Genomic DNA, 25694 nt, shown 5'->3' on the forward strand with positions numbered 1-25694 from the left:
ACACTTCTCAACCACACACATGCAAACTTTCTCTCGCTCAATGTGCCTGATCCCTGAGTGGATTTGCACTATCTTATGCATTCATTGTTGGTATTTGAAAGGCTCTTTGTACACGCTCTAATGCATTGCACTATTATCACATATTGTTGGTATAATCTTCTATACATTCTACTTTACTATAAGGTAATACTCCCATTATGCACTATATATTTTCTATTAAAAGTGTTAAATATCAACTCTCATACCGTATGTTGATGAAGTGCTTTATTTTTCATCATTAAATAATGAAGCATTTCCACTGCACTGTGGGTTTGTGTGTGCTCTTCCTGATCAGTCAGCTTGTTCACTCAGGAGCCAACTGCATCACCAGGTTGGGCGGGATCTCCAGCTCAGCATTGACCTATGAGAAGTATGTAGAAAGGTCAGTAGACGTGTCATTAAATTAGCAAAAACATTCTGGACACAAACCCTCGAGATGCAATCACAGGCACACACACACACACACACACCCTGGAGTTGACGTATTGGTGAAGCAGCATCCGGAGCTCTGTGTTCTGTTGTTTCAGGCTCTGTGTGTCTGTGATGAACTTGGACCTCTCTGTCAGAACAATGCTAGGAACAAACAGATTTAAATAATCAATCAAAACCATGCTTAATCAATCACCACTTTTTATATCACCTGTTTTGTAACTCCATAAGAGGCCGCTACTATCTTGTCATTATGTGTATGTGTGTGTGGGCGAGTGTGTGGTACTCACTGGTACTTGTAAAGTGCTGTCTCCAGGGCGCCCCAGATCTTGAGTTTGGCCTCAGGGATGACGTTACCCATGGCCTCCCAGTAAGCAGCGTCTTCAGTGTCATCTCTCCCTCCTAGACCCAGCATACTGGGCTGGTGAGAGGTAGCTAACTCTCTGGGGAAATTGCACAATCATCACTTCATTGTGAGAAATATTTTTTGTTAAGTTACGCTTCCCTGTATAACATTTGTAAGGTCGTTTCTACACTGATTTAAGTTCGCTGTATTGAGTCCAATGTGTCACCACCTAATTAAGCAATAAGGCCCAAGGGGTTGTGGTATATGGTCAATATACCAGGGCTAAGGTGTCACGATCGTCTTGAGGTGAAAGAGTGGACCAAGGCGCAGCGTGATAATGATACATCTTCTTTAATTAAAATGAAGACGAAACAAATACTTATACAAACTAACAAAACAACAAACTGACAAATGTGAAGCTATACAGACTAAGTGCTAACATAGACAATTACCCACCACCTGCCTAATAACTATGGCTGCCTTAAATATGGCTCCCAATCAGAGACAACGATAGACAGCTGTCTCTGATTGAGAACCACTCAGGCAACCATAGACATACCTAAACACCTACAATGAACACAACCCCATCAACTCTACCAAAACCCCTTAGACAATACAAACACCCTCGACGAGACAAAGACACACAAACATCCCCCATGTCACACCCTGACCTAACTAAAATAATAAAGAAAACAAAGATAACTAAGGCCAGGGCGTGACATAAGGGCTGTATCCAGGTGTTGCGTCATATGTAAGAACAGCCCTTAGCCCTGGTATATTGGTCATATACCACAAACCCCTGAGGTGCCTTATTGCTTAAATATACCATGGTATGACGCAAAACAACTTGTTTACTGTTCTAATTACGCTGGTAAGCTGTGTTTAATACCAATAAGACACCTCGGGGGGTTTGTGGTATATGGCCAATATACCTCTGTGCCCTTAGCCGTGGTATATTGACCCTTTACCACACCCCTTTGGGCCTTATTGCTTAACACATGAGCAAGGCACTTAAGAATGCATACCCAATACATTGCTTGATTCTAAGTGGTATGCTAGTTTGAGTATTGAAACAGAGAGCCCCAGTGCTGACCTAGGCCGGCAGTGGTGAGCAGTGAAGGCCCTCAGGGCCACCAGGACATCATTGGGATGGATGAGGTCAGACGGCGGGCTGCAGGAGGAGGTAAACTCCCCTCGCTCCGCCTGAGGACTGGCCACGCCCCATTTTGGAGACGCATCCTGAATAGGAAAAAAATAAGAAAAGAAAGACGGGGACCATGTTTGATGATCATTCTTCCAAGACGCCAGTGTGGAGCTGGTAATCATGGCTACTAACATCAGCCTCCTTCCCCCTCTCTTCTTCCCTCCCTCCCCTCTCTTCTTCCCTCCCTCCCTCCTTACCTGGGTCTGCTCCCCTTGTGTATGTCTGTATTTCATGAAGAAATCCGCCAGCTTGTACACGTCCTCCTCGCTCTCGATCCCCATGGCCTGGCAGAGAAGAGCAGACCGGAGACAACACTGATACCGCTCCTCTGTCACTACTGTCACGTGTTTATGTGACAGTAAATGTATCGGTACAGGTGACATGACACACATACAGACGTCACAGTGCAACTCACAGTGAAGATGGAGTCCAGCTTCATGAGGGACTGCTCATCCTTCTCCAGTGGAGAGAGTAGCTTCAGAAGTTTGCTCTCTATCAGAAAACCCTGTGGAGGTGAGGGACGGAAGGAGAGAGAGACAGAGAAGCTGTAAACGCTAAATGTTGAACTAGTTTAGATAGATAACACACTTCCTCTTCCTCTCTCTATTCCTCTTCATTCAGACACACAAACTCTTAGCTCACCGCCTCGTCACACAGCAGCTCCAGGAGCTTCTTGACCATCTCCGCCGACACCGTCCCACTGTGCTCCGCCTCACTCCCTTCCCTCTCTCTCTCCACCGCACTGCTCCCACTCTCCAGCCCTGCTCCTGAGTCATACACCTCCACAGCCAACCCAGGGCTCTCTGCCCCAGGCCCAACCCCTGCCTCCTGGTACTTCCCCGTCCCCGGGCTACATCCACTGGTCTGCCCAAGCTGGAGCAGCTCGGAGATGGCCTGGTGCGCAGTCTTCTGGGCCTGTCTCTGGGGCTGGAGGGGGCCGCAGCGCTCCATGAAAGCCAGTGATGGGCGCTGCCAGGCCAGGCCCAACTGCTGCTCGTGGACCAGCCGGTCCGTATCCAGGGCCTTCTCCACCAGCGCCTTGACCTCCTCCTCGTTCATCAGCCACACCTCCTCAAACTTCTTGGCATCGATGGCCGCAAAGTGTCTGAACGGAAGGAGGGTAAAGAGCATAGCCTTATTAGTAGGGATGGGCAAAACGAGGCTTTCTGAAGTGAAAAGCAATTAAGACATTGTGTCGAAGTCTCCCCAAGTGCTTGAGACATTGCATTTGACGTGACATTTGTTGGTCTGCTCAGTACTGTTAAATTGCAGTTTTGACCCTCCCTAGGCTATAGCGTTAGACAGGGAGAGATATGAAAATGCAAAGACTGACAATTAAATCAAATCAAATTTTATTTGTCACATACACATGGCATAGCAGATGTTAATGCGAGTGTAGCGAAATGCTTGTGCTTCTAGTTCCGACAATGCAGTAATAACCAACGAGTAATCTAACCTAACAATTCCACAACTACTACCTTATACACACAAGTGTAAAGGGATAAGAATATGTACATAAAGATATGTGAATGAGTGATGGTACAGAATGGCATAGGCAAGATGCAGTAGATGGTATAGAGTACAGTATTTACATATGAGATGAGTAATGTAGGGTATGTAAACATAACGTGGCACAGTTTAAAGTGGCTAGTGATACATGTATTACATAAAGATGGCAAGATGCAGTAGATGATATGGAGATTACATTCTCTGTATGGGGGGGTGTGTGTGTGTGTGTGTGTGTGTGTGTGTGTGTGTGTGTGTGTGTGTGTGTGTGTGTGTGTGTGTGTGTGTGTGTGTGTGTGTGTGTGTGTGTGTGTGTGTGTGTGTGTGTGTGTGTGTGTGTGTGTGTGTGTGTGTGTGTGTGTGTTTGTGTGTGTGTTACTCACCTCATCTTCTTCTGCATGTGTTTGTACTGTTGCATGATGCGTATGTAGTCATCAGTGAGGTTCTGGTTCTCCTCCCGGGACTGCTTCTCCTGGTTGGCACACTTGATCTTCAGGTTGTTGACAACATCCTGCAGTCTAGATGACATAAAAGTCACAGTAACTACAGCAGAACTGCACAGGTATAAGGGTTATTTACAAGCTAACCAGTTTCCCCCAAACTACAGTCCCAAACTGTTGTCAACTTTTGTCAATAGGATTAAAATATCTAATGGTGCTAAAGTAAACAAACCCACTGTGATAGAAGAGATTGGCGATTCAGCACCACAGAAGCGGACAGCGGTGGAAACAGAACTTAGAAATTCAGCGCCACATTGTAGTGGACAGCGCCCATCTAAGATGCAGCAAACATGTCTTTTGTACATCAGGTGGTATAATGTTGCTATAGTGATAGTGGTATACAGCGCATTCGGAAAGTATTCAGATCCCATTACTTTTCCACATTTTTTTACGTTACAGCCTTATTCTAAAATGTATTAAATAAAAACAATTTCTCATCAATCTACACACAATACCTGTCGTCCCCACAGTGACTGTACGTACATTCCCCAACCAGAAGCCATGGATTACAGGCAACATTCGCACTGAGCTAAAGGGTAGAGCTGCTGCTTTCAAGATGCGGGACTCGAGAAGCTTATAACCCGGAAGCTTATAAGAAATCCTGCTATGCCCTCCGACGAACCATCAAACAGGCAAAGCGCCAATACAGGACTAAGATTGAATTGTACTACACCATCTCCGATGCTCGTCAGATGTGGCAGGGCCTGCAAACTATTACAGACTACAAAGGGAAGCACAGCCGCGAACTGCCCAGTGACACGAACATACCAGATGAGCTAAATCACTTCTAAGCTCGCTTCGAGGCAAGCAACACTGAGGCATGCATGAGAGCATCAGCTGTTCTGGACGACTGTGTGATCACACTCTCCGTAGCTAACGTGAGTAAGACCTTTAAACAGGTCAACATTCACAAGGCCGCTGGGCCAGACTGATTACCAGAACGTGTGCTCCGGGCATGTGCTGACCAACTGGCAGGTGTCTTCACTGGCATTTTCAACATGTGTCCCTAATTGAGTCTGTAATACCAACAGGCTTCAAGCAGACCACCATAGTCCCTGTGCCCAAGAACACTAAGGTAACCTGCCTAAATGACTACAGACCCGTAGCACTCACATCCATAGCCATGAAGTGCTTTGAAAGGCTGGTAGTGGCTCACATTATCCCAGAAACCATAGACCGACCCCAATTTGCATACCGCTCAAACAGATCCACAGATGATGCAATCTCTATTGCATTCCACACTGCCCTTTCCCACCTGGACAAAAGGAACACCTACATGAGAATGCTATTCATTGACTACAGCCTGACGGGCCGCCCCCAGGTGGTGACTCTAGGTAGCAACACATCTGCCACGCTGATCCTCAACACTGGGACCCCTCAGGGGTGCATGCTCAGTCCCCTCCTGTACTCCTTGTTCACCCATGACTGCATGGCCAGGCACGACTCCAACACCATCCTTAAGTTTGCAGACAACACAACAATGGTAGTTCTGATTACCAACAATGACGAGACAGCCTATAGGGAGGTCAGAGACCAGGCCGGGTTGTGCCAGAATAACACCCTATCCCTCAACGTAATCAAGACAAAGGAGATGATTGTGGACTACACAAAAAGGAGGACCGAGCACGCCCCCATTCTCATCGACGGGGTTGTAGTGGAGCAGGTTGAGAGCTTCAAGTTCCTTGGTGTCCACATCACCAACAAACTAGAATGGTCCAAACACACCAAGACAGTCGTGAAGAGGGCACAACAAAACCTATTCCCCCTCAGGAGACTGAAAAGATTTGGCATGGGTCCTCAGATCATCAAAAGGTTCTACAGCTGCAACAGAGAGCATCCTGACTGGTTGCATCACCGCCTGGTTCAGCAAATGCTCAGCATCCGACCGCAAGGCACTACAGAGGGTAGTGAGTATGGCCCAGTACATCCCTGGGGCTAAGCTGCCTGCCATCCAGGACCTCTACACCAGGCGGTGTCAGAGGAAGGCCCTACAAATTGTAAAAGACCTCAGCCACCCCAGTCACAGACTGTTCTCTCTGCTACCGCATGGCAAGCGGTACCGGAGCGCCAAGTCTAGGACCTACAGCTTTTGCCACCAAGCCATAAGACTCCTGAACAGGTAATCAAATGACTACTCTGACTTTTTGCATTGTGTATTTTTTACTTAAAAATTGCACTGTTGGTTAGGGCTTGTAAGTAAGCATTTCACTGTAAGGTCTACACCTGTTGTATTCGGCGCACGTGACAAATACACTTTGATTAGATTTTTTCCATTGATCATCCATGAGATGTTTCAACAACTTGATTGGAGTCCACCTGTGGTAAATTCTATTGATTGGACATGATTCGGAAAGGCACACACGTGTCTATATAAGGTCCCACAGTTGACAGTGCATGTCAGAGCAAAAAACCAAGCCATGAGGTCGAAAGAATTGCCCGTAGAGCTCCGAGACAGGATTGTGTCGAGGCACAGGTCTGGGGAACGGTACCAAAACATTTGTGGCCTCCATCATTCTTAAATGGAAGAAGTTTGGACCCAACAAGACTCTTCTTAGAGCTGGCCGAGCAGCCAAACACCTCAGGTGACCAAGAACCCAAGCTCCAGAGTTCCTCTGTGGAGATGGTAGAACCTTCCAGAAGGACAACCATCTCTGCAGCACTCCACCAATCAGGCCTTTATGGTAGAGTGGCCAGATGGAAGCCACTCCTCAGTAAAAGGCACATGACAGCCAGAGATTGCCAAAAGGCACCTCAAGGACTCTTAGACCATGAGGCACAAGATTCTCTGGTCTGATGAAACCAAGATGGAACTCTTTGGCCTGAATGCCGAGTGTCACGTCTGGAGGAAACCAGGCACCGCTCATCACCTGGCCAATCCCATGTCTACGGTGAAGCATGGTGGAGGGCAGCATCATGCTGTGGGGATGTTTTCAGCGGCAAGGACTGAGAGACTAGTCAGGATCGAGGGAAAGATTAACAGAGCAAAGTACTGAGAGATCCTTGACGAAAACCTGCTCCAGAGCACTCAGGACCTCTGACTGGGGCAAAGGTTCACCTTCCAACAGGACAACAACCCTAAGTACACAGACAAGACAATGCAGAAGTGGCTTCGGGACAAGTCTCTGAATGTCCTTGAGCGGCCCAACCAGAGCCCGGACTTAAATACAATCAAACATCTCTGAAGAGACCTGAAAATAACTGTGCAGCGACGCTCCCCATCCTACCCAACAGAGCTTGAGAGGATCTGCAGAGAAGAATGGGAGAAACTCCCCAAATACAGGTGTGCCAAGCTTGTAGCGTCATACCCAAGAAAACTCGAGGCTGTAATAGCTGCCGAAGGTGCTTCAACAAAGTACTGAGTAAAGGGTTGGAATACTTAAATGTGATATTTCAAAGACCTGTTTTTACTTTGTCATTATGGGGTATTGTGTGTAGATTGATGAAGGAAGTGAATGGTCTGAATACTTTTTGAATCATTGTAGATGTAGCTACCTGGTGATCTTTCTCTTCTGCTGGGACTTGGTGATGGTGTTCTCTTCATCTCTCTTCTTTAGCACCTGGAAGTTGTACTCCAGCTTCTCCTGGTTCAGCTGGTACGTAGCCTTCATCTGCTGCAGCTGCTGCTCCAGGATCTACACACACACACATACCACAGCTAATTTAAAAACAGTCCCTAACATACCTGCATACTTGTCCAACGTTTTCATATTTTCCGTCTACCTGAACATCTGTGTCCAGTTTGATCTTGATCATATTGTATTCCTCCGCGTCCTCTGTCCTCAGCTGCTGCAGCAACACCTCATACTCATCCACCCTCTTCATCCTCTGCATCACGTTCTCCAGCTAGATAGAGAGAGAGAGAGAGAGAGAGAGAGAGAGAGAGGGAGAAAGGAGAGACAAAGGTAGACACAAAAAGTTCAAGTACATTTTCAGGGAGAGAAGAGAGAGAGTCTATTGATTAGAATCCTATTTACCTCTTTGTCCCGGCGCTCCTTCATGTACTGTTCCCATTTCGTCCTGTTCCCCGTAAGTAGGATCTTCCGCTCATGCTCAAAGGAATTCTGCACAAAACAGGAGCAGGTCAACAATCATCAACAAACAGATCAATGAACATGTCAACAGCCAAAACAACCATCCCGGTGACCAAAAACCCAACCAGACGCAGGAAACATCCCCAATCAAAGTCGGCAGGACACTGCATGGTCAGGGGAGACAGAAGGTGGCTCAGTGGAAGCTGATTGGACGAGCTATTGGAGGATGGATTCATTGTAATGAATAAAACACATCCAACGTATTGAAACCACATGTTTGACTCCTTTCCATTCATTCCATTCCACCCAATACAATGAGCCCGTCCTCCTTTAGGTCCTCCCACCAGGCTCATATCGTTCATGTCAGCTCGTGGATCACCCACCAAGGGGTAACCCCTAGGGAATGTGTGGACGCTGTTCATCGACTACAGCTCGGCCTTAAATACCATAGTGCCCTATAAGCTCATCACGAAGCTCATGGGTCTGAACTCCTCCCTATGCAACTGTGTCCTGGACTTCCTGACGGGCCACCCCAAGGTGGGGAAGGTAGGCAACATTACCTTCTTGACAATCATTCTCAACACGGGGGCCCCACAAGGGTGCGTCCTCAGTCCCCTCCTGTAATTCCCTGTATACCCACGACTGCATAGCCTCACACAGTTCCAACTCCATCATCAAATTCGCTGACGCATAACAGTAGTAGGCCTGTATACCAACAACGACACCCTACAGGGAGGAGGTAGGCACTCTGACGGCGTGGCGCCAGGTAAACAACCTCTCCCTCAACGTTAGCAAAACAAAGGAGCTGATTGTGGACTTCAGGAGGAACCAGGCTGGACACGCCCCCATCCTCATCAACAGGGCCGCCGTGGAGACGGCCAATAACTTCCAAATTCCTCGGCATACACATCTCAGAGAAGCTGAAATGGTCTAACCAATACGGACACCGTGGTGAAGAAGGCACGACAGCGACTCTTCAACCACCGTTGGGTGCACACTGCCCGCCCTACAGGACACCTACAACACCAGGTGTCGCAGGAAGGCCAAGAAGATCATCAAGGACCCCAGCCATGTCCTGTTCTCCCCGCTTCAATTCCTCAGACGCAGGAAGTACAGCAGCATCATGGCAATAGACTGGCCAATAGTTTGCTGAATAGCCACCACCAGCTACCTGCTTCCGCCTCCTACTCCTCCTATGGACATTTCCCCCCAACACCCACTCAACGGTCACTTACCTTACATGCTGCTCCCACTATGGACATTTCCCAAACACCCCCCAAACTGACTTTTACTCTGCCCACATCCCAACTACATTCATCACTGTTTCAGTTTTTAATATGTATATTATAGATTGTTTTTATTAGAATTTGCATTGTTTTTTTTTCACTTGGTCCCCACACCTTCTAAATGGTCATGTTGCTCCCCCTATGGTCATTACCCCCCACACCCTCAATAGTCTTTACTATATAGTGCTATTTATATTTATATTGTTGTTGTTTTTTATCACCATTTTCATTCTTTTATTTCACTTAGTCCTGCATGTTTTAGCTTGGAGCCGAAGATTTTCACAGTACCCTGCATTCACACCTGCAAGCCTGTACATGTGAGGATTAAACACTGAATCTGAATGTGTCCCACCTCTATCTGGTCCAGTTCATCCCTGTAGGAGCCCATCAGAAACTTGACCTGGTCCTCCATTCTCTCAATCATCAGGTCCACATCCTCTGCCTGCTTCTTCAGATTTTTGACGTAGCGATCGTCACTTAACTTCATCTCCTACACACGCACACACATTATACATACAGACAAAACAAATGAATACACACAGGCACACACACACACACACACACACACACACACACACACACACACACACACACTACCTGCTGCAGCTCGTGGATGAGTTTGTTCTTGTCCTCTATGAGCAGGGCACACAGCTGCTGCTGGCTGCTCAGAGAGTCTCTCAGGTCCTGGGGGATCTCCTTCATCTTTGCCACCGTCCACTTCCTGGTGATCTCCTCAAACTTCTCCAGGCTCGACTTGGCCTCATTCTCCAGCTTCTCCACCCTGCTCAGGGGGAAGGGGTGGGAGGGGAGAGAGATAGAGGGAGGTCGGAGAGGAGGGTTTGAGAACATGTTTGGTTGATAATTAACAACGTTTCAATTATTGGGAGAACAGTTTTTTTTGTTGAGCGGTGCTGTGAGGAGGTTGTATTAGTTTGACCTGCTTTTTGTCACAATGAGATTCCAGCACGCATTTACAGTCCATGGCCAACAGAGGGAGCACTTCGACTACAACTGCTGCGGGGCACAGTCACTGATCCTGGGTATGGTACCTGAGTCTGTGGGCCTCCTCCACCTCTGTTTGACGCTGCGATTCCCTAGAATCAGCTGCTACCTGGATGTTGGTGACCAGCTCCGTCCCATCACTCTGCAGCTTTATCATACGCTGGGGGGAATGAGAGAAAGAAACATGTAGTGTGTGTGTGTTGTGTTGTGTTAACGTTATGTTTCATTGCTTCAAATGAATTTCTAATGCTAACAATAACATAGGCCTAATGGTACCTTCTCACTCTGTTCCACTTGATGCTGGCTTTTTCTGGCCTCCTCTTTGATTTCTTTCTTTTCATGGGAGTCATCTCCCAGTTCTTGTCTGAATGACAGATGGGAAAAGTACATCTTATTTTGGCATATATATATAGCTAGCTATAGCTAACACTAAAGTTGCAGAGGACAGAGTACACCTCACCTGCAATAGCTAAACAGCTAAGCTAACAGTTTCAACAGGTGGCTAACAGGTGCTATCCCAAACAGAAGCCAGCTAACGTTAGCTACCTTTTCTTGGCTTCACTTCGTGCAGCTATCCGGAGGCGACGGGCTGCAATTCTCTCCTCTGGATTTTCAGAGTCCACGGAAGGTACAGCCTCCTCCGTATCCTCGCGTAGGTTACCGGTTTGACTCATCTTTTTCTTAGCTAGCTATCTAGTTAAGCTTATTACTTCGCTTCTACACAACCCAAGTTTGGAAAAAGTGTAGTGGCAACATCGCGAGCTACATGATGGTGGTTTGTTGTTGTAATCGTTGCTATGGGTACGGTGGCCAGTCTCAATTCTGCACCCTACTGGAAGGAAATGTGAACTGCAGTGGAATGTCCCGCTTTACTACTGATTATGAAATAAAAGTGAATCAGAAAAATAAATTGCAACCTTTCTCCTAATGTAGAATAGACAGGGTAGGCTATCCTCACATCTCAGACAATTATTGCTCAAGTCTAATAATAATAATACAATAACACATTTGGTAAATACAAATAATGGTCATTTGGTACACTGTCTATTTTTGCCCTGCAAAGTAGCCTATTCATGTCAAGACCTGTACATACTGAGTAGTTATTTAACAAGAAAATCAGCTTCAGTGTCAATGTTGAGAAACATCCCACGTGAGGGATAATGTTAGAATTCTGCTGATCTAACCTTTTTGAATTCATGAAAAGTTTATTAAACCAAATCGTATTTGATCTCATGTGGGCTAAAAAGCTAAAGGTCTTTGGATGCTCAGTTTCCACCAAAACAAGCAGCTTATTTCTCCCTGAATATCTCCACTCTGACAGCCTGCCATTGGGGTTACGCTCTTTATTTATGAATCTATAACTTGCGGTGTGGAATGAACTTATTTCCTGTGCATGAGAGAGCTTCATCAATACAGACCCTAGTATACTGAACAAAAATATAAACGCAACAAGGTCAAGTGTTTCATGAGCTGAAATAAAAGATCCCAGAAATGTTCCATATGCACAAAAAGCTTATTTCTTTCATATTTTGTGCACAAATTTGTTTACCTCCCTGTTAGTGACCAAAGATAATCCATCCACCTGATAAATGTGGCATTTCAAGAAGCTGATTAAACAGCAGGATCTTTACACAGGTGCACCTTGTGCTGGGAACAATATAAAATGTGCCATTTTGTCACACAACACAATGCCACAGATTTCTCAAGTTTTGAGGGAGCGTACAATTAGCATGTTGACTGCAGGAATGTCCACCAGAGCTATTGCCAAAGAATGTAAGGTTAATTTCTCTACCATAAGCCGCCTCCAGCATTGTATTAGAAAATTCTGAAGTATGTCCAACCGGTGGGCGGGAGGAGACTCATTCTGATTTGCTGGGCCTGGCTCCCAACAACTCCCTAGGCCCACCCATGGCTGTGCCCCTGCCCAGTCATGTGAAATCCATAGATTAGGGTCTAATGAATTTATTTCAATTGACTGATTTCCTTATATGAACTGTAACTCAGTAAAATCTTAGAAATTGTTGCATGTTACGTTTATATTTTTGTTCAGTACGGATTATGCATTATTAACAGAGGGTTTTAAAGCGTGTTCTTCTGTCTCTGATGTTGTTCTCTCTCCTGAGTCCTGATCCAGACATATATGTCTTTAGGAGCTCATCATATGCCTAACTATTTGCACACATCCTGACAAAGGGAATACTCTATTCAAAGCGAGGATGCCGTGTTAAATGTATCTTTGGTGAGAATGTGGTTCAGTCAGGTTGTGTAAAGCATGTCTTCCAGGTCTACCTGCATGAGTTCTTTCTTTCTGGCTCTTAGTTTTGTCTCCTTTAGCTGTTGAAATTACTGGAGGTATTTCTGGTTCTATGCATTACATTTCTACACACTGCACACCATCTACCCTCTGACAGCCTCTGGATGTCCTCTGTCTCACTCACCTACTCACACACAACACGTACATATTCTAATCTATCTGGTTGAGGCTTCAGTCGTCTTCCTAAGCACCTCCGTGTTCATGTTAATCCCAAATGTAGCGGTCTGAGTGGAGAGACTGAGTTCTGTTCTGAGGCTTGGAGCCCAACGGCTGATGAGATTGTGTACAGAGAGCCAGGCAGGAGTAAGATAGTATTGGAGCATGTAAATGCTATTTATGCAACTTTTGTTTATGGTAAATAGTGTTTAAGTATTACGCTGTATTACAGTGCTTTCAGAAAGTATTCAGACCACTTAGCTTTTTAACATTTTGTTAAAAATTATTCTATTTAGATTTTTTTGTCACTGGCCTACACACAATACCCCATAATATCAAAGTGGAATTATGTTTTTAGAAATTTTGACAAATTAATAAAAAATGAAAAGCTGAAATGTCATAAGTACTCAACCTCATTGTTATGGTAAGCCTAAATAAGTTCAGGAGTAAAAATGTGCTTAGAAAGTCAAATCAAATCAAATCACATTTTATTGGTCACATACACATGGTTAGCAGATGTTATTGCAAGTGTAGTGAAATGCTTATGCTTCTAGATCCGACAGCATCTAACAGGTAATATCTGACAAATTCCACAACAAAACCTAATATCTAACAAATTCCACAACAAAACCTAATATCTAACAAATTTCACAACAAAACCTAATACACACAATCTAGTAAAGGAACGGGATGAGAATATATAAGTATAAAATATATGGATGAGCGGCTAAAATGCAATAGATTGTAAAGAATAGATAGTGAAGGATACAGTATATACATATGAGATGAGTAAGCGAGATATGTAAACATTCTTAAAGTGGCATTAATAAAGTGACTAGCGTTCCATTTATTAAAGTGGCAAATGATATGAAATCTGTAGGTAGGCAGCCACCTCTCTGTGTTATGTTTGGGTCAAATCCAATAGAACACATTACTGAGCACCACTCTCCATATTTTCAAGCAAAGTGGTAGTTGCATCATGTTATGGGTGTGCTTGTAATCGTTAAGGACTGGGGACTTTTCCAGTATAAAAATTAAATGGAATTTAGCTAAGCGCAGGCAAAATCCTACAAGAAAACCTAGTTCTGTCTATTTTCCACCAGACACTGGGAGATGAATTCACCTTTCAGCAGGACAATAACCTAAAACACAAGGCCAAATCTACTCTGGGGTTGCTTACCAAGAAGACATGGAATCTTCCTGAGTGGCCGAGTTATAGTTTTGACTTAAATCTACTTGAAAATCTATGTCAAGACCTGAAAATGGTTTTCCAGCAATGAACAACAACCAATTTGACAGAGCTTGAATCATTTTGAAAATAATAAATGGGCAAATGTTGCACAATCCAGGTGTAGAAAGCTCACAGCTGCAATCACTGCCAAATGTGCTTCAACAAAGTATTGACCCGGGTGTGAATACTTATGTAGATATATTTCTATATTTAATTTTCAATAAATTTTCAAAAATGTGTAAAAACATATTTTCAAGTTGTCGGTATCAATTTGAATTCACGCTGTACAGTAGCACAACAACATTTTAATTGAACCTTCATTTAACTGGGCAAGTCAGTTAAGAACAAATTCTTATTTACAATGACGGCCTACAAGTAAAGGGGAATGAATGCCTTCTGAAGGCACCGTATATACTATTATACATTAGCATTATTAGCGTTAGCATTTCTGTTACTCCCCGCTTCTCATTTCAACTAACGTTCCGTGTTGTTTCCACACCTTTTTTTCCTAAGCTATACATCCCTTGAAAGGAGACTATAGCGTCAATAGAGGGAATGTCTATTTTCCACATCAAAGCCCCTTATGGCCATTTGAGAGCGGAGCATGACCTTGTCCAACCAGCCCAGCCACAAGGCAAAGGGAAGGGAGAAGGGGGATACCTAGTCAGTTTCACAACTTAATTCATTCAACCGAAATATGTTTTCCGCATTTAACCCAACCCCTCTGAATCAGAGAGATGCGGGAGGCTGCCTTAATCGACGTCCATGTCATCAGCAACCGGGGAACAGGTGTTGTTGGGGGGTTAACTGCCTTGCTCAAGGGCAGACAGGCAGATTTGTTTCACCTTGCCAGAAGATTACGGGAGTGAAAGAACACACTAAAGCACCTGCTGAGTGTTGCACAAGTGTTTACAAGATAATGACAGCGTTTGTTGTTGGGAGAAAAGAGGTGCTTCTTGAATTGCGGTAGTAATTGTCCCTTGATTTTGGCACCATGTAAAAACACTTTCAAAATGACAAAAACATGACAAATAACACATTTTCCATTTTATTTAACTGTTATTTAATAAGGACACATATGTAATTCCTTTATACTGCAAAATCTATATTTGCTTTGTAGAAACTACTATGGGCTAACAAATTGGCTAATCCCACTGATGATGTGTTGAGATGTTGTAAAATGTTTGGGGGATTTAGAGATATTTATCTATTATTTTGAATGCTAGACAGTGTACAAAAGTATTTCATATATTGTATATATTAATAAAAACAAAGGAGGCTATTAAAAAACACCTATTTTTTGCTTAGTCAGTTTCACCTAGTCAGTTTCACAGCTTAATGCATTCAACCGAAATATGTTTTCCGCATTCCGCAGCGGGAGGCTGCCTTAATCGACGTCCATGTCATCTCTCTGATTCAGAGGGGTTGGGTTAAATGCGGAAAACATATTTCGGTTGCATGCATAAAGTTGTGAAACTGACTAGGTATCCCCTTTCCCTTCCCTTTCCCTTGTGGCTGGGCTGGTTGTATACTGTTATATATTAGTATTTATAGTTAAATATAGTATAAATACTGTAGTAAAAGAAAACTGTAGTATATATTATAGTAATTGTTTTGGTGGACTTTAATGAATACTACAGTAAAGCTGTGGTGCGGCTCCTCTCTGATGAGAATCCTCTGGAACGACAGGTCCCGGGGGCTTTCCCTGCACTTAGGTCGTTGTAGGGACGACCACAACACACACACCCACACACACTCAAACACAGTGCTGAAAAAGGATGTTCGCACAAACGGGTGCAAGTGAAATGTTGACAGGAGCATAGAAAGAGGACAGGACAGGAGTGTGTGTGTGTGTGTGTGTGTGTGTGTGTGTGTGTGTGTGTGTGTGTGTGTGTGTGTGTGTGTGTGTGTGTGTGTGTGTGTGTGTGTGTGTGTGTGTGTGTGTGTGTGTGTGTGTGTGTGTGTGTGTGTGTGTGTGTGTGTGTGTGTGTGTGTGTGTGTGTGTGTGTGATGTGCACATCTGAATATGCTTTCTGTGGTAATGTCAATAATGTGAAGAATAAGCCTTACTCAGAAGAGCCTGTTTCCCTGTCAGAGGTAAAATTCTATCGCTGGCACCCTTTGGGGTGTGTGAATACTGGTCCCTACTGGTCTGTCTGTGGAAGAGGAGGATGGAGGAGGACAACAAATACATGTCCAAACTGTCACCCACTGTGGACTACTGGGCAGGCACGTACCTAGTAGTGATAGGTGAGTTACTTTTGGATTTGTTCAGCATTCTGCATGAGGCTGGTAGTTTGGGATTTGTGAAATACAAATGACAGGATTTCAGATTGATGTGAGAGCATGATTGATATCTGTGGAGATGGTGATTAGAGATGATGTAGTGTAAAAGGATTCAAATTCCGTACACACTCTCTTTGCGTGTGAGCTGTTTTACGTTTTAATTTCTCTAATTTCTCAGTGGAATTTATAGCCATACTGTATATTACACCAAAGTCATATCGGTAGGCAATATACCGTAGTGGATATATAGAATAAGCAGCACTTATTGTATAATTGATTTGACACAAAGCATTATGGTTGTCTTTCAATGGTTGGTAATGTGTGATCTAGATGTGTGAATGGTTATTGTGCATTCATTGATTTCACACAAGCTGTTGCTTTTCATTTGTCGCTTATGCTGTACACAGTGGAAACCATACTTCCATTGGTGAGCTGTCTGATGTCAATTTAGAAAATACATGAAATAAGGATATCTACACAAACAATATATACAAAAAGTACATTTATGTTGATTCCTGATAAATGTACATCTAAAACTGTGAATGTTTACGTGTGGTACAGCACCCCAGTACTCCTGTCGCAATTCAGATACAGTGAGGTCCAAAAATATTTGGACAGTGACAAATGTTTTGTAGTTTTGGGTCTGTACTCCAGCACTTTGGATTTGAATGAATTATACAATGACTATGAAGTGCACACTGTCAGCTTTTATTTGATGGTATATCGGGTGAACTGTTAAGAAATTACAGCACTTTTTGTACATAGTCCCCCCATTTTAGGGAACCAAAAGTATTTGGACAAATTTAAAGTTGAAGCTGATTAAACAGCATGATCATTACACAGGTGTACCTTGTGCTGGGGACAATAAAAGGCCACTCTAAAATGTGCAGTTTTGTCACACAACACAATGCCCAAAGATGTCTCAAGTTTTGAGGGAGCATGCAATTGGCATGCTGACTGCAGGAATGTCCACCAGAGCTTTTATTTTCTCTACCATATGCCGTTTCCAATATCGTTTTAGAGAATTTGGCAGTACGCCCAACCGGCCTCACAACCGCAGACCACGTGTGTGGTGTCGTGTGGGTGAGCGGTTTGCTGATGTCAACGTTTTGAACAGAGTCCCCCATGGTGGTAGGGTTATGGTATGGGCATGCATAAGCTACGGATAACGAAGGTAATTGCATTTAAAACGATGGCAATTTGAATGCACAGAGAAACCGTGACAAGATCCTGAGGCACATTGTTGTGCAATTCATCCGCCACTATCATGTTTCAACATGATAATGCTCGACCCCATGTCGCAAGGATCTGTACACAATTCCTGGAAGCTGAAAATGTCCCAGTTCTTCCATGCCCTGCATACTCACCAGACATGTCACCCATTGAGCACGTTTGGCATGCTCTGGAACGACGTGTACGACAGCGTGTCCAGTTCCCACCAATATCCAGCAACTTCGCACAGACATTGAGGAGGAGTGGGACAACATTCCACAGGCCACAATCAACAGCCTGATCAACTCTATGCGAAGGAGTTGTGTCACGCTGCATGAGGCAAATGGTGGTCACCACAGATACTGACTGGTTTTCTGATCCATGCCCCTACGTTTTTATTTATGTATCTGTGACTGACAAATGCATATCTGTATTCCCAATAATGTGAAGTCCATAGATTAGGGCTTAATGCATTTATTTCAATTGACTGATTGACTTATATGAACTGTAACTCAGTAAAATCATTGACATTGTTGCATGTTGTGTTTATATCTTTTTTTCAGTATATGATAAGTATACTATACTACAGATTGGTTCTCTAAAAAGGTACAAACTTAACATTTCCATATGGTTTCCCAATGAAATGGGCAGATGGTGAAGTTGATGTGCTTGGTGTTCAGCAATCTTGCAACTATTAACATTGACAGAAAACGTTAATGAAATGCTGAGTCTCAAATAGCCGCCTGTTTTAATAGCCAGCACACGTTTCAGCAAATAAACGACTGTTTCAAATAAATGGTGGTTCTAAATGAATTGCTTATGAGGTTACCATGGATTACAATGAATTGTTTACAAGGTTTAATGTTTGATTTGTAACATAAAGAAATGTAATAATGATTTTAAAGAAATGATGGCAATCATGCTTTTTTATCGGCATTAATAAACTGCTAGCCATTGGCTGCTCACAGCTTTGAACTGCTAGCTAACTGCCAAGCACAAAAACAGGCAACAACTTTGGGAGTACAGACCCCTAAAATTTGACTGATCGCCCTCTAGTGGCGCAAGTAAGAACTGCCGAAAATGCATAGTCAAAGAGGAGAAAAATTATTATGTCAAGGAAAAAGTTTTTTTAAATTCTAAATAGAGGCATACTAAGACAAAAGGAACGTGACACAGTGTGTACATGTAAACAAATTAGTGCAGTACATTAAGAAATGTATTAAAATGGTAGGAGTGAATTCTGGAATTAAACAATGAACTATGCAAATTAGCAAATGCTGTGTGCATTAAGGAAATAGACGCCTGGCTCAAATAGAAGCCTGTCTCTAATAAGCGCCTGTTTAAACAAATAAATGCCTGGGCTATGAATTGAAGTGGAGAGGGAAACACCTGTCCATTTATGGGAAAAGTACCCTCATGAATTATCTAGTGGTATCGCAGCTTACATATTTAGTCATGGCTCTACTGACTCCAGGATAATCCTTTTTCAAACCATATAAAGTCAAATGGGCATATTTATATAACAAAAATGAGTTTGGAGGTTTAAAACTATTAAATATTATCTCTCCTAAAGCCTTCTGTCACGCCTGCTCCCGCTCCCCCTCTCTGGCGCTCGAGGGCGCCAGGCTGCCCTTCATTACGCATACCTGTCACCATCATTACGCATATCAGCACTCATTGAACTCACACTCGTTTTTCACAATTCCTGACATTTAATCCGAGTAAAAATTGCCTGTCTTAGGTCACTTAGGATCACCACTTTGTTTGAAGAATGTGAAATGTCAGAATAATAGTAGAGAGAATGATTAATTTCAGCTTTTATTTCTTTCATCACATTCCCAGTGTGTCAGAAGTTTACATAAACTCAATTAGTATTTGGTAGCATTGCCTTTAAATTGTTATACTTGGGTCAAACGTTTCAGGTAGCCTTCCACAAGCTTCCCACAATAAGTTGGGTGAATTTTGGCCCATTCCTCCTGACAGAGCTGGTGTAACTGAGTCAGGTTAGTAGGCCTCCTTGCTCGCACACGCTTTTTCAGTACTGCCCACAATGGGATTGAGGTCAGGGCTTTGTGATGGCCACTCCAATATCTTGACTTTGTTGTCCTTAAGCCATGTTGCCATCAAATGTAGCCATCAAATTTAAATCACAATAAAAGCCGGCTAAGGTTTAGAGATCACAACAAAAACAGACTGTGGTTAGCTGGAAGGTGGCAGGCCAAATTTGAGATGAGAGAAATTCCTTGCTATTGTCTTTCAAATTATCTCAGGGCTTGATGGCTTGCCTAGAGCGTATAACGGTCCTCTGAGTGGAGGCTAAACGCCAGAGATGCAAAAGCGGCCTGCTTATATGGTCCTCTGAATGGGGGCTACCCGCCAGTGATGTAAATTACGTCTTGAGCTGCAAACTCCACTCGCCCAATGGCGGTAGGAATTTATAGCCATGGGCGTAGCGACAGAGAGAAATAGCAAGTGGGGGGGGGGGGGATTTTTGCTATCTGGGTAGGTGTGTCACTTGTTTTTGTGTCGTCCTCAGTGATTGTGAATGCATTAAGTTCACATGTTCACATGTGTGTTTGTATTGTGTTTTTAAATGGGCAAATAAATCTAATCAAATAAAAATCACAACAAATGTAAGGTATTTATAGAAACAACAAAAACAGCTTGCGGCCTCTGGCTGGCTGTGGTTGGCTGTAAAGTGGCAGGCCGAATTTGAGATTAGAGAAATTCCTTGCTATTGTCTTTCAAATGATCTTATGGCTAGATGGGTTGCCTAGGGCTTAAAGATGTTCTCTGAGTGGTGGCAAAATTTCAGAGTTGCAAAGGCAGCCTGCCAAGGGCTTATAGTGGTCATATGGGAGAGGGCTGCGGCAAATAGTAAGCGGGAGGACATTTTTTGCTATCTTGGTAATTGCACAGGTGACATGCTGGTAAATATGAGTTAAAACAGATTTTAGTTTCCCTGCAATATAATCTCTGGCTACGAGAAGCGTTGCCTCTGGATGTACATTTTTCTTGTTTGCATATGACTCTATACAGTTCATTGAGTGCAGTCTTAGAGCCAGCATCGGGTTGTGGTTGTAAATAGACAGCTACAAAAAATATAGATGAAAACTCTCCTGGTAAATAGTATGGTCTGCAGCTTGTCATGAGGTATTCTACTTCTTAATAGATATACAGTATATTTTCTATGTCCTTGTTCAGCCAATACTCTGGGAAACATATAACAGTTCTTCAGATCCCGTTGATAGGATAGTGTCGAGTTCATCCAGTTTGTTCTCCAGTGACTGCACATTCGCCAATAGAAAAATGGCAGTCTATCTCGACTGCCTTTTTTTCGCCACGGCTTCCTCTTTCAACTCCCGGAGATTAGGGCCTGGGCCTGAGTAAACAGAACGTCTAGTGCTGCCGAACCAAATCAAGGTTAGTGATCACTGTTCTGATGTCCACAAGTCGTTTTCGGTCATATGAAATAATGGCGGAGACATCATGTACAACAAAGTTAAGATCAGCATAAAAAAAAACGATATGCCTATATGCTAATCTGACTTTGCTGCAGGTCTACTGACTCTGAAAAACACCAAAAGAAAGATGCCCAGGGTCCCTTAGGCAACCTACAAGGAAGCATGAGGACTGCAGATGTGGCCAGGGCAATAAATTGCAATGTCTGTACTGTGAGACACCTAAGACAGCACTACAGGGAGACAGGACAGACAGCTGATCGTCCTCGCAGTGGCAGACCACATGTAACAACACCTGCACAGAATCGGTACATCGGGAACATCACACCTGCGGGACAGGTACAGGATGGCAACAACAACTGCCCGAGTTACACCAGGAACGCACAATCCCTCCATCAGTGCTCAGACTGTCCGCAATAGGCAGAGAGAGGCTGGACTGAGGGCTTGTAGGCCTGTTGTAAGACAGGTCCTCACCAGACATCACCGGCAACAACCCACCGTCGCTGGACCAGACAGGACTGGCAAAAAGTTCTCTTCACTGACGCGTCTCGGTTTTGTCTCACCAGGGGTGATGGTCGGATTCGTGTTTAACGTCGAAGGAATGAGCGTTACACCGAGGCTTGTACTCTGGAGCGGGATCGATTTGGAGGTGGAGGGTCCATCATGGTCTGGGGCGGTGTGTCACAGCATCATCGGACTGAGCTTGTTGTCATTGCAGGCAATCTCAACGCTGTGCGTTACAGGGAAGAGACATCCTCCTCCCTCATGTGGTACCCTTCCTGCAGGCTCATCCTGACATGACCCTCTAGCATGACAATGCCATCTGTCATACTGCTCGTTCTGTGCGTGTTCTGCCATGGCCAGTGAAGAGCCCGGATCTCAGGCCCATTGAGCACGTCTGGGACCTGTTGGATCTGAGGGTGAGGGCTAGGGCCATTCCCCCCAGAAATGTCCGGGAACTTGCAGGTGCCCTGGTGGAAGAGTAGGGTCACTCATCTCACAGCAAGAACTGGCAAATCTGGTGCAGTCCATGAGGAGGAAATGCACTGCAGTACTTACTGCAGCTGGTGGCCACACCAGATACTGACTGTTAATTTTGACCCCCCCCCCCCCTTTGTTCAGGGACACATTATTACATTTCTGTTAATCACATGTCTGTGGAATATGTTCAACTTATGTCTCAGTTGTTGAGTCTTGTTATGTTCATACAAATATTTACACATGTTAAGTTTGCTGAAAATATAACGCAGTTGACAGTGAGAGGACGTTTCTTTGTTTGCTGAGTATAGTATTTTACTGGGTGACTTTCGCTTTTACTTGAGTAACTTTCTATCAAGGTAGCTATACTTTTAGTCAAGTATGACAATGTGGACTTCTTCCACCACTGGACATTATAGGGTATTGTGTGTAAACCAGTGACACAAAATCTCAATTTAATCCATTTTAAATTCAGGCTGTAACACAACAAATTGTGGAAAAAGTCAAGAGGTGTGAATACTTTCTGAAGGCACTGTATATGCATAAAATCAGGGTTAAATTGGCTGAGCATCATGATAAATAATAAATAGTAGTAACAATGCATGGTGGTTGTGTGTGTGTGACAGGGTCTCCAAGATTTTAATTTACTGGATATTTGAAAAATTGACTGGACATCCATATGCATTGGGTGCTTAACACATTAGGGCATCCACCCACAGTGCTCAGAACGAGAGAAATCACATGTATATTATGCAAATCATCTTCACAAACAAATGTTGTCCCCTTGGCTACCGGTAGGTCAATTGGATCTATTGTTTTAGGCTTATTGATTAAATTCAAAATAAAGCCAATAAGGCTCCTTATTTAACTCACCATTTCTTCGAGCAAGGATTTACGACGACGTCAAAGCAGGTCAGTAAATCCATATCGTCTTCGGGGAATCTCTTGTACAGCCAATCAATTAGATGCTGAATGTACTGCTGCCTAGTTTCAGTGAAAGCGTGGATCGTACTCTCATCTGACATGGTTATTGTTGTCCCCCTGAACACATTGTCATAGCATCCCTCATGGGAAAGCTGTTCCTCTGGGCAAGGGTGGTCTCTAATTTGGGTCAATGCAGCAAGTGATTGCACATTTCACACAAAAATAATTCACCCCATCTACTGGGTCATGCATCAGCCATTTTGTCTGTATGTTAGCAGGCTGTGTTTCGTTCGGACATGATGCTTGCTCGTCGTGTGCATTAGTGTCCCTCTCCTGCATTTCAACATCAATTCATTTATCTTATCTGGGTGGTTTTCTTAAAAAACTTGCTGATTAATACTTGTCCAGACATCGCTAATCAGTAGACTAGGTTAACTTTGTAGACTTTCCTATTTGATGACCCATCAAATAGGCAAAGTGTCAATACAGGACTGAGATCCATTCCTACTAAACCGACTCTGATCCTCGTCGGATGTGGCAGGGCTTGCAAACTATTAAGGATTACAAAGGGAATCCCAACCGCGAGCTGCCCAATGATGCAAGCCTACCAGACGAGCTAAATGCCTTCTATGCTCGCTTTGAGGCAAGCAACACTGAACCATGCATGAGAGCACCAGCTGTTCTCTCCCCGACAGTCTGTAATACCTACATGTTTCAAGCAGACCGCCATAGTCCCTGTGCCTAAGAACACCAAGGTAACCTATCAAAATGACTACCGCCCGGTAGCACTCATGTCTGTAGTCATGAATAACTTTGAAAGGCCGGTCATCCCAGAAACCCTAGACCAAAAACAATTTGCATACCGCACCAACAGATCGACAGATGACGCAATCTCTATTGCACTCCACACTTAACCTTTCCCACCTGCACAAAAGGAACACCTATGTGAGATTGCTGTTAATTGACTAGAGCTCAGCGTTCAACAACATAGTGCCCTCAAAGTGTAACAGTATAACTTTAGACCGTCCCCTCGCCCCGACACGGGCGCGAACCAGGGACCCTCTGCACAAGTCAACAACAGTCGCCCACGAAGCGTCGTTACCCATCGCTCCACAAAAGCCGCGGCCCTTGCAGAGCAAGGTGCAACACTACTTCTAGGTTTCAGAGCAAGTGACGTAACTGATTGAAACGCTAGTAGCGCGTACCTGCTAACTAGCTAGCCATTTCACATCCGTTACACTCACCCCCCTTTCAACCTCCTCCTTTTCCGCAGCAACCAGTGATCCGGGTCAACAGCATCAATGTAACAGATAGAACTTTACGTCGTCCCCTCGCCCCGACACGGGCGCGAACCAGGGAAACTCTGCACACATCAACAACGGTCGCCCACGAAGCATCGTTACCCATCGCTCCACAAAGGCCGCAGCCCTTGCAGAGCAAGGTGCAACACTACTTCTAGGTTTCAGAGCAAGTGACGTAACTGATTGAAACGCTACTAGCGCATACCCGCTAACTAGCTAGCCATTTCACATCCGTTACAAGAGCACATCACTAAGCTAAGGACCCTAGGACCAAACACATCCCTCTGCAACTGGCTCCTGACTTCCTGACTTCCTAAATGTGTTTTTGCTACCCAAGCAGGCTGGTCATTAGTTATTTTCTATTCCTGGTTGGCGGGTCGGACCGCTCCGCTCCCCCCCCCCCACTCAGACACACACACACACACACACACATAGACAGACACACACTCTCTCTTGGATGGATCGATCCAAAATTGCAATATGTAAGGGAGAAAATGAGCCCTCCCTTATTGAACTTGTCCGGCATTTTTGCAGAACGGGATAGGTCAATAGCTAAGCAAAGTTTTTATGCAAGAGCCTTTTGTGCAAGAGCCTCAAACTTAAGAATGCTGTCCATCTCCTATTCATACTCCGCTTCAACCAGCCATTCCACTCATTTCAAAACTCGTTCACTGACGATGTCTACATGCACACCAATATCACATTATTTTTCGAAACACTCAAGTATTCTGTTTTTGAGTTGACATCAGGGATGAGAAGTTTGGCTCTTTTTAATGAATCTGATGTTTGACTCATTCAGTCAAAAGAACGAATCTTTGGACTCATTTCGTTCATATGAGTCAGTAATGCCCAGAGCACGCACGCCCATACGGGCGAACGGTGAACTGACAACTCGAAATAGTAATGATTCTACAAGCCTCTCGTTCAAAATGTCGTTCAGCATAGGGGGCTTATTGGAGCTGTCATTTGTGACAGAATTTTAAAAGCGTGCTTTAACCAATGTACCTTTGTTGATGGCTAGGCATACAAATAAGATTATTTATCGGTACATTTGAAACGAGGTCTAGTTGTGGCCGCAACTGTACTAGATTGTGAACGACTCTTGGCGGAATGCATTGCTTGACTGCGGTTAGAGTGATAAGCACAACATCGCTCACGAACTGCAGCACACCAAACGGTTCATTCTCAAGTTTTTTTGAGCAGAGGCTGTGTATGTTTTGGTTCTACAAAGATGCGTCCATCATAACATTCAATAATCAACTATTTGCATTCATTCTTGCGCCATGTGATCAATTATCAGTTCTAAACATGTATGTTTCTTCTCTATGCTGCCTGCAGCGTGATCTATTTTGCCTGCGCACATACACTGAGTGTACAAAACATTAGGAACATCTTCCTAATATTGAGTTGCACCCCCTTTTGCCTTCAGATCAACCTCAATTCGTCGGGCCATGGACTCTACAAGGTGTCGAAAGCATTCCACAGGGA

The 25694-nt window shown here is 44.1% G+C and overlaps 2 protein-coding genes across 2 annotated transcripts in view; one reads left to right on the plus strand and one right to left on the minus strand.

The window, feature by feature from the left end:
- Nucleotides 1–249: 249 nt before the first annotated feature.
- On the minus strand, nucleotides 250–11147 carry drc1 (dynein regulatory complex subunit 1 homolog (Chlamydomonas)). Its single transcript, XM_055872169.1, has 16 exons — nucleotides 10890–11147; nucleotides 10620–10707; nucleotides 10391–10503; nucleotides 9939–10122; nucleotides 9694–9831; nucleotides 7999–8085; nucleotides 7745–7867; nucleotides 7517–7656; nucleotides 3908–4042; nucleotides 2661–3123; nucleotides 2434–2523; nucleotides 2216–2302; nucleotides 1908–2053; nucleotides 759–911; nucleotides 510–612; nucleotides 250–400 (listed from the first exon to the last, which is right to left on the minus strand). Exons 1-16 carry the CDS (start codon nucleotides 11015–11017, stop codon nucleotides 344–346), a joined length of 2235 nt encoding a protein of 744 aa, XP_055728144.1. The 5' UTR covers nucleotides 11018–11147; the 3' UTR covers nucleotides 250–343.
- Nucleotides 11148–14405: 3258 nt separating this feature from the next.
- LOC129817095 (opsin-5-like) overlaps nucleotides 14406–25694 on the plus strand; it is a 39139-nt gene continuing 27850 nt past the window's right edge. Inside the window, exons 1-2 of the mRNA XM_055872048.1 lie at nucleotides 14406–14419; nucleotides 16119–16294. Of these exons, the coding sequence (XP_055728023.1) occupies nucleotides 14406–14419; nucleotides 16119–16294 (190 nt within the window). The remainder of the gene's footprint in view (nucleotides 14420–16118; nucleotides 16295–25694) is intronic.

Source organism: Salvelinus fontinalis, chromosome 20 (genome assembly GCF_029448725.1).
Source record: "Salvelinus fontinalis isolate EN_2023a chromosome 20, ASM2944872v1, whole genome shotgun sequence".
Lineage (NCBI taxonomy): Eukaryota > Metazoa > Chordata > Actinopteri > Salmoniformes > Salmonidae > Salvelinus > Salvelinus fontinalis.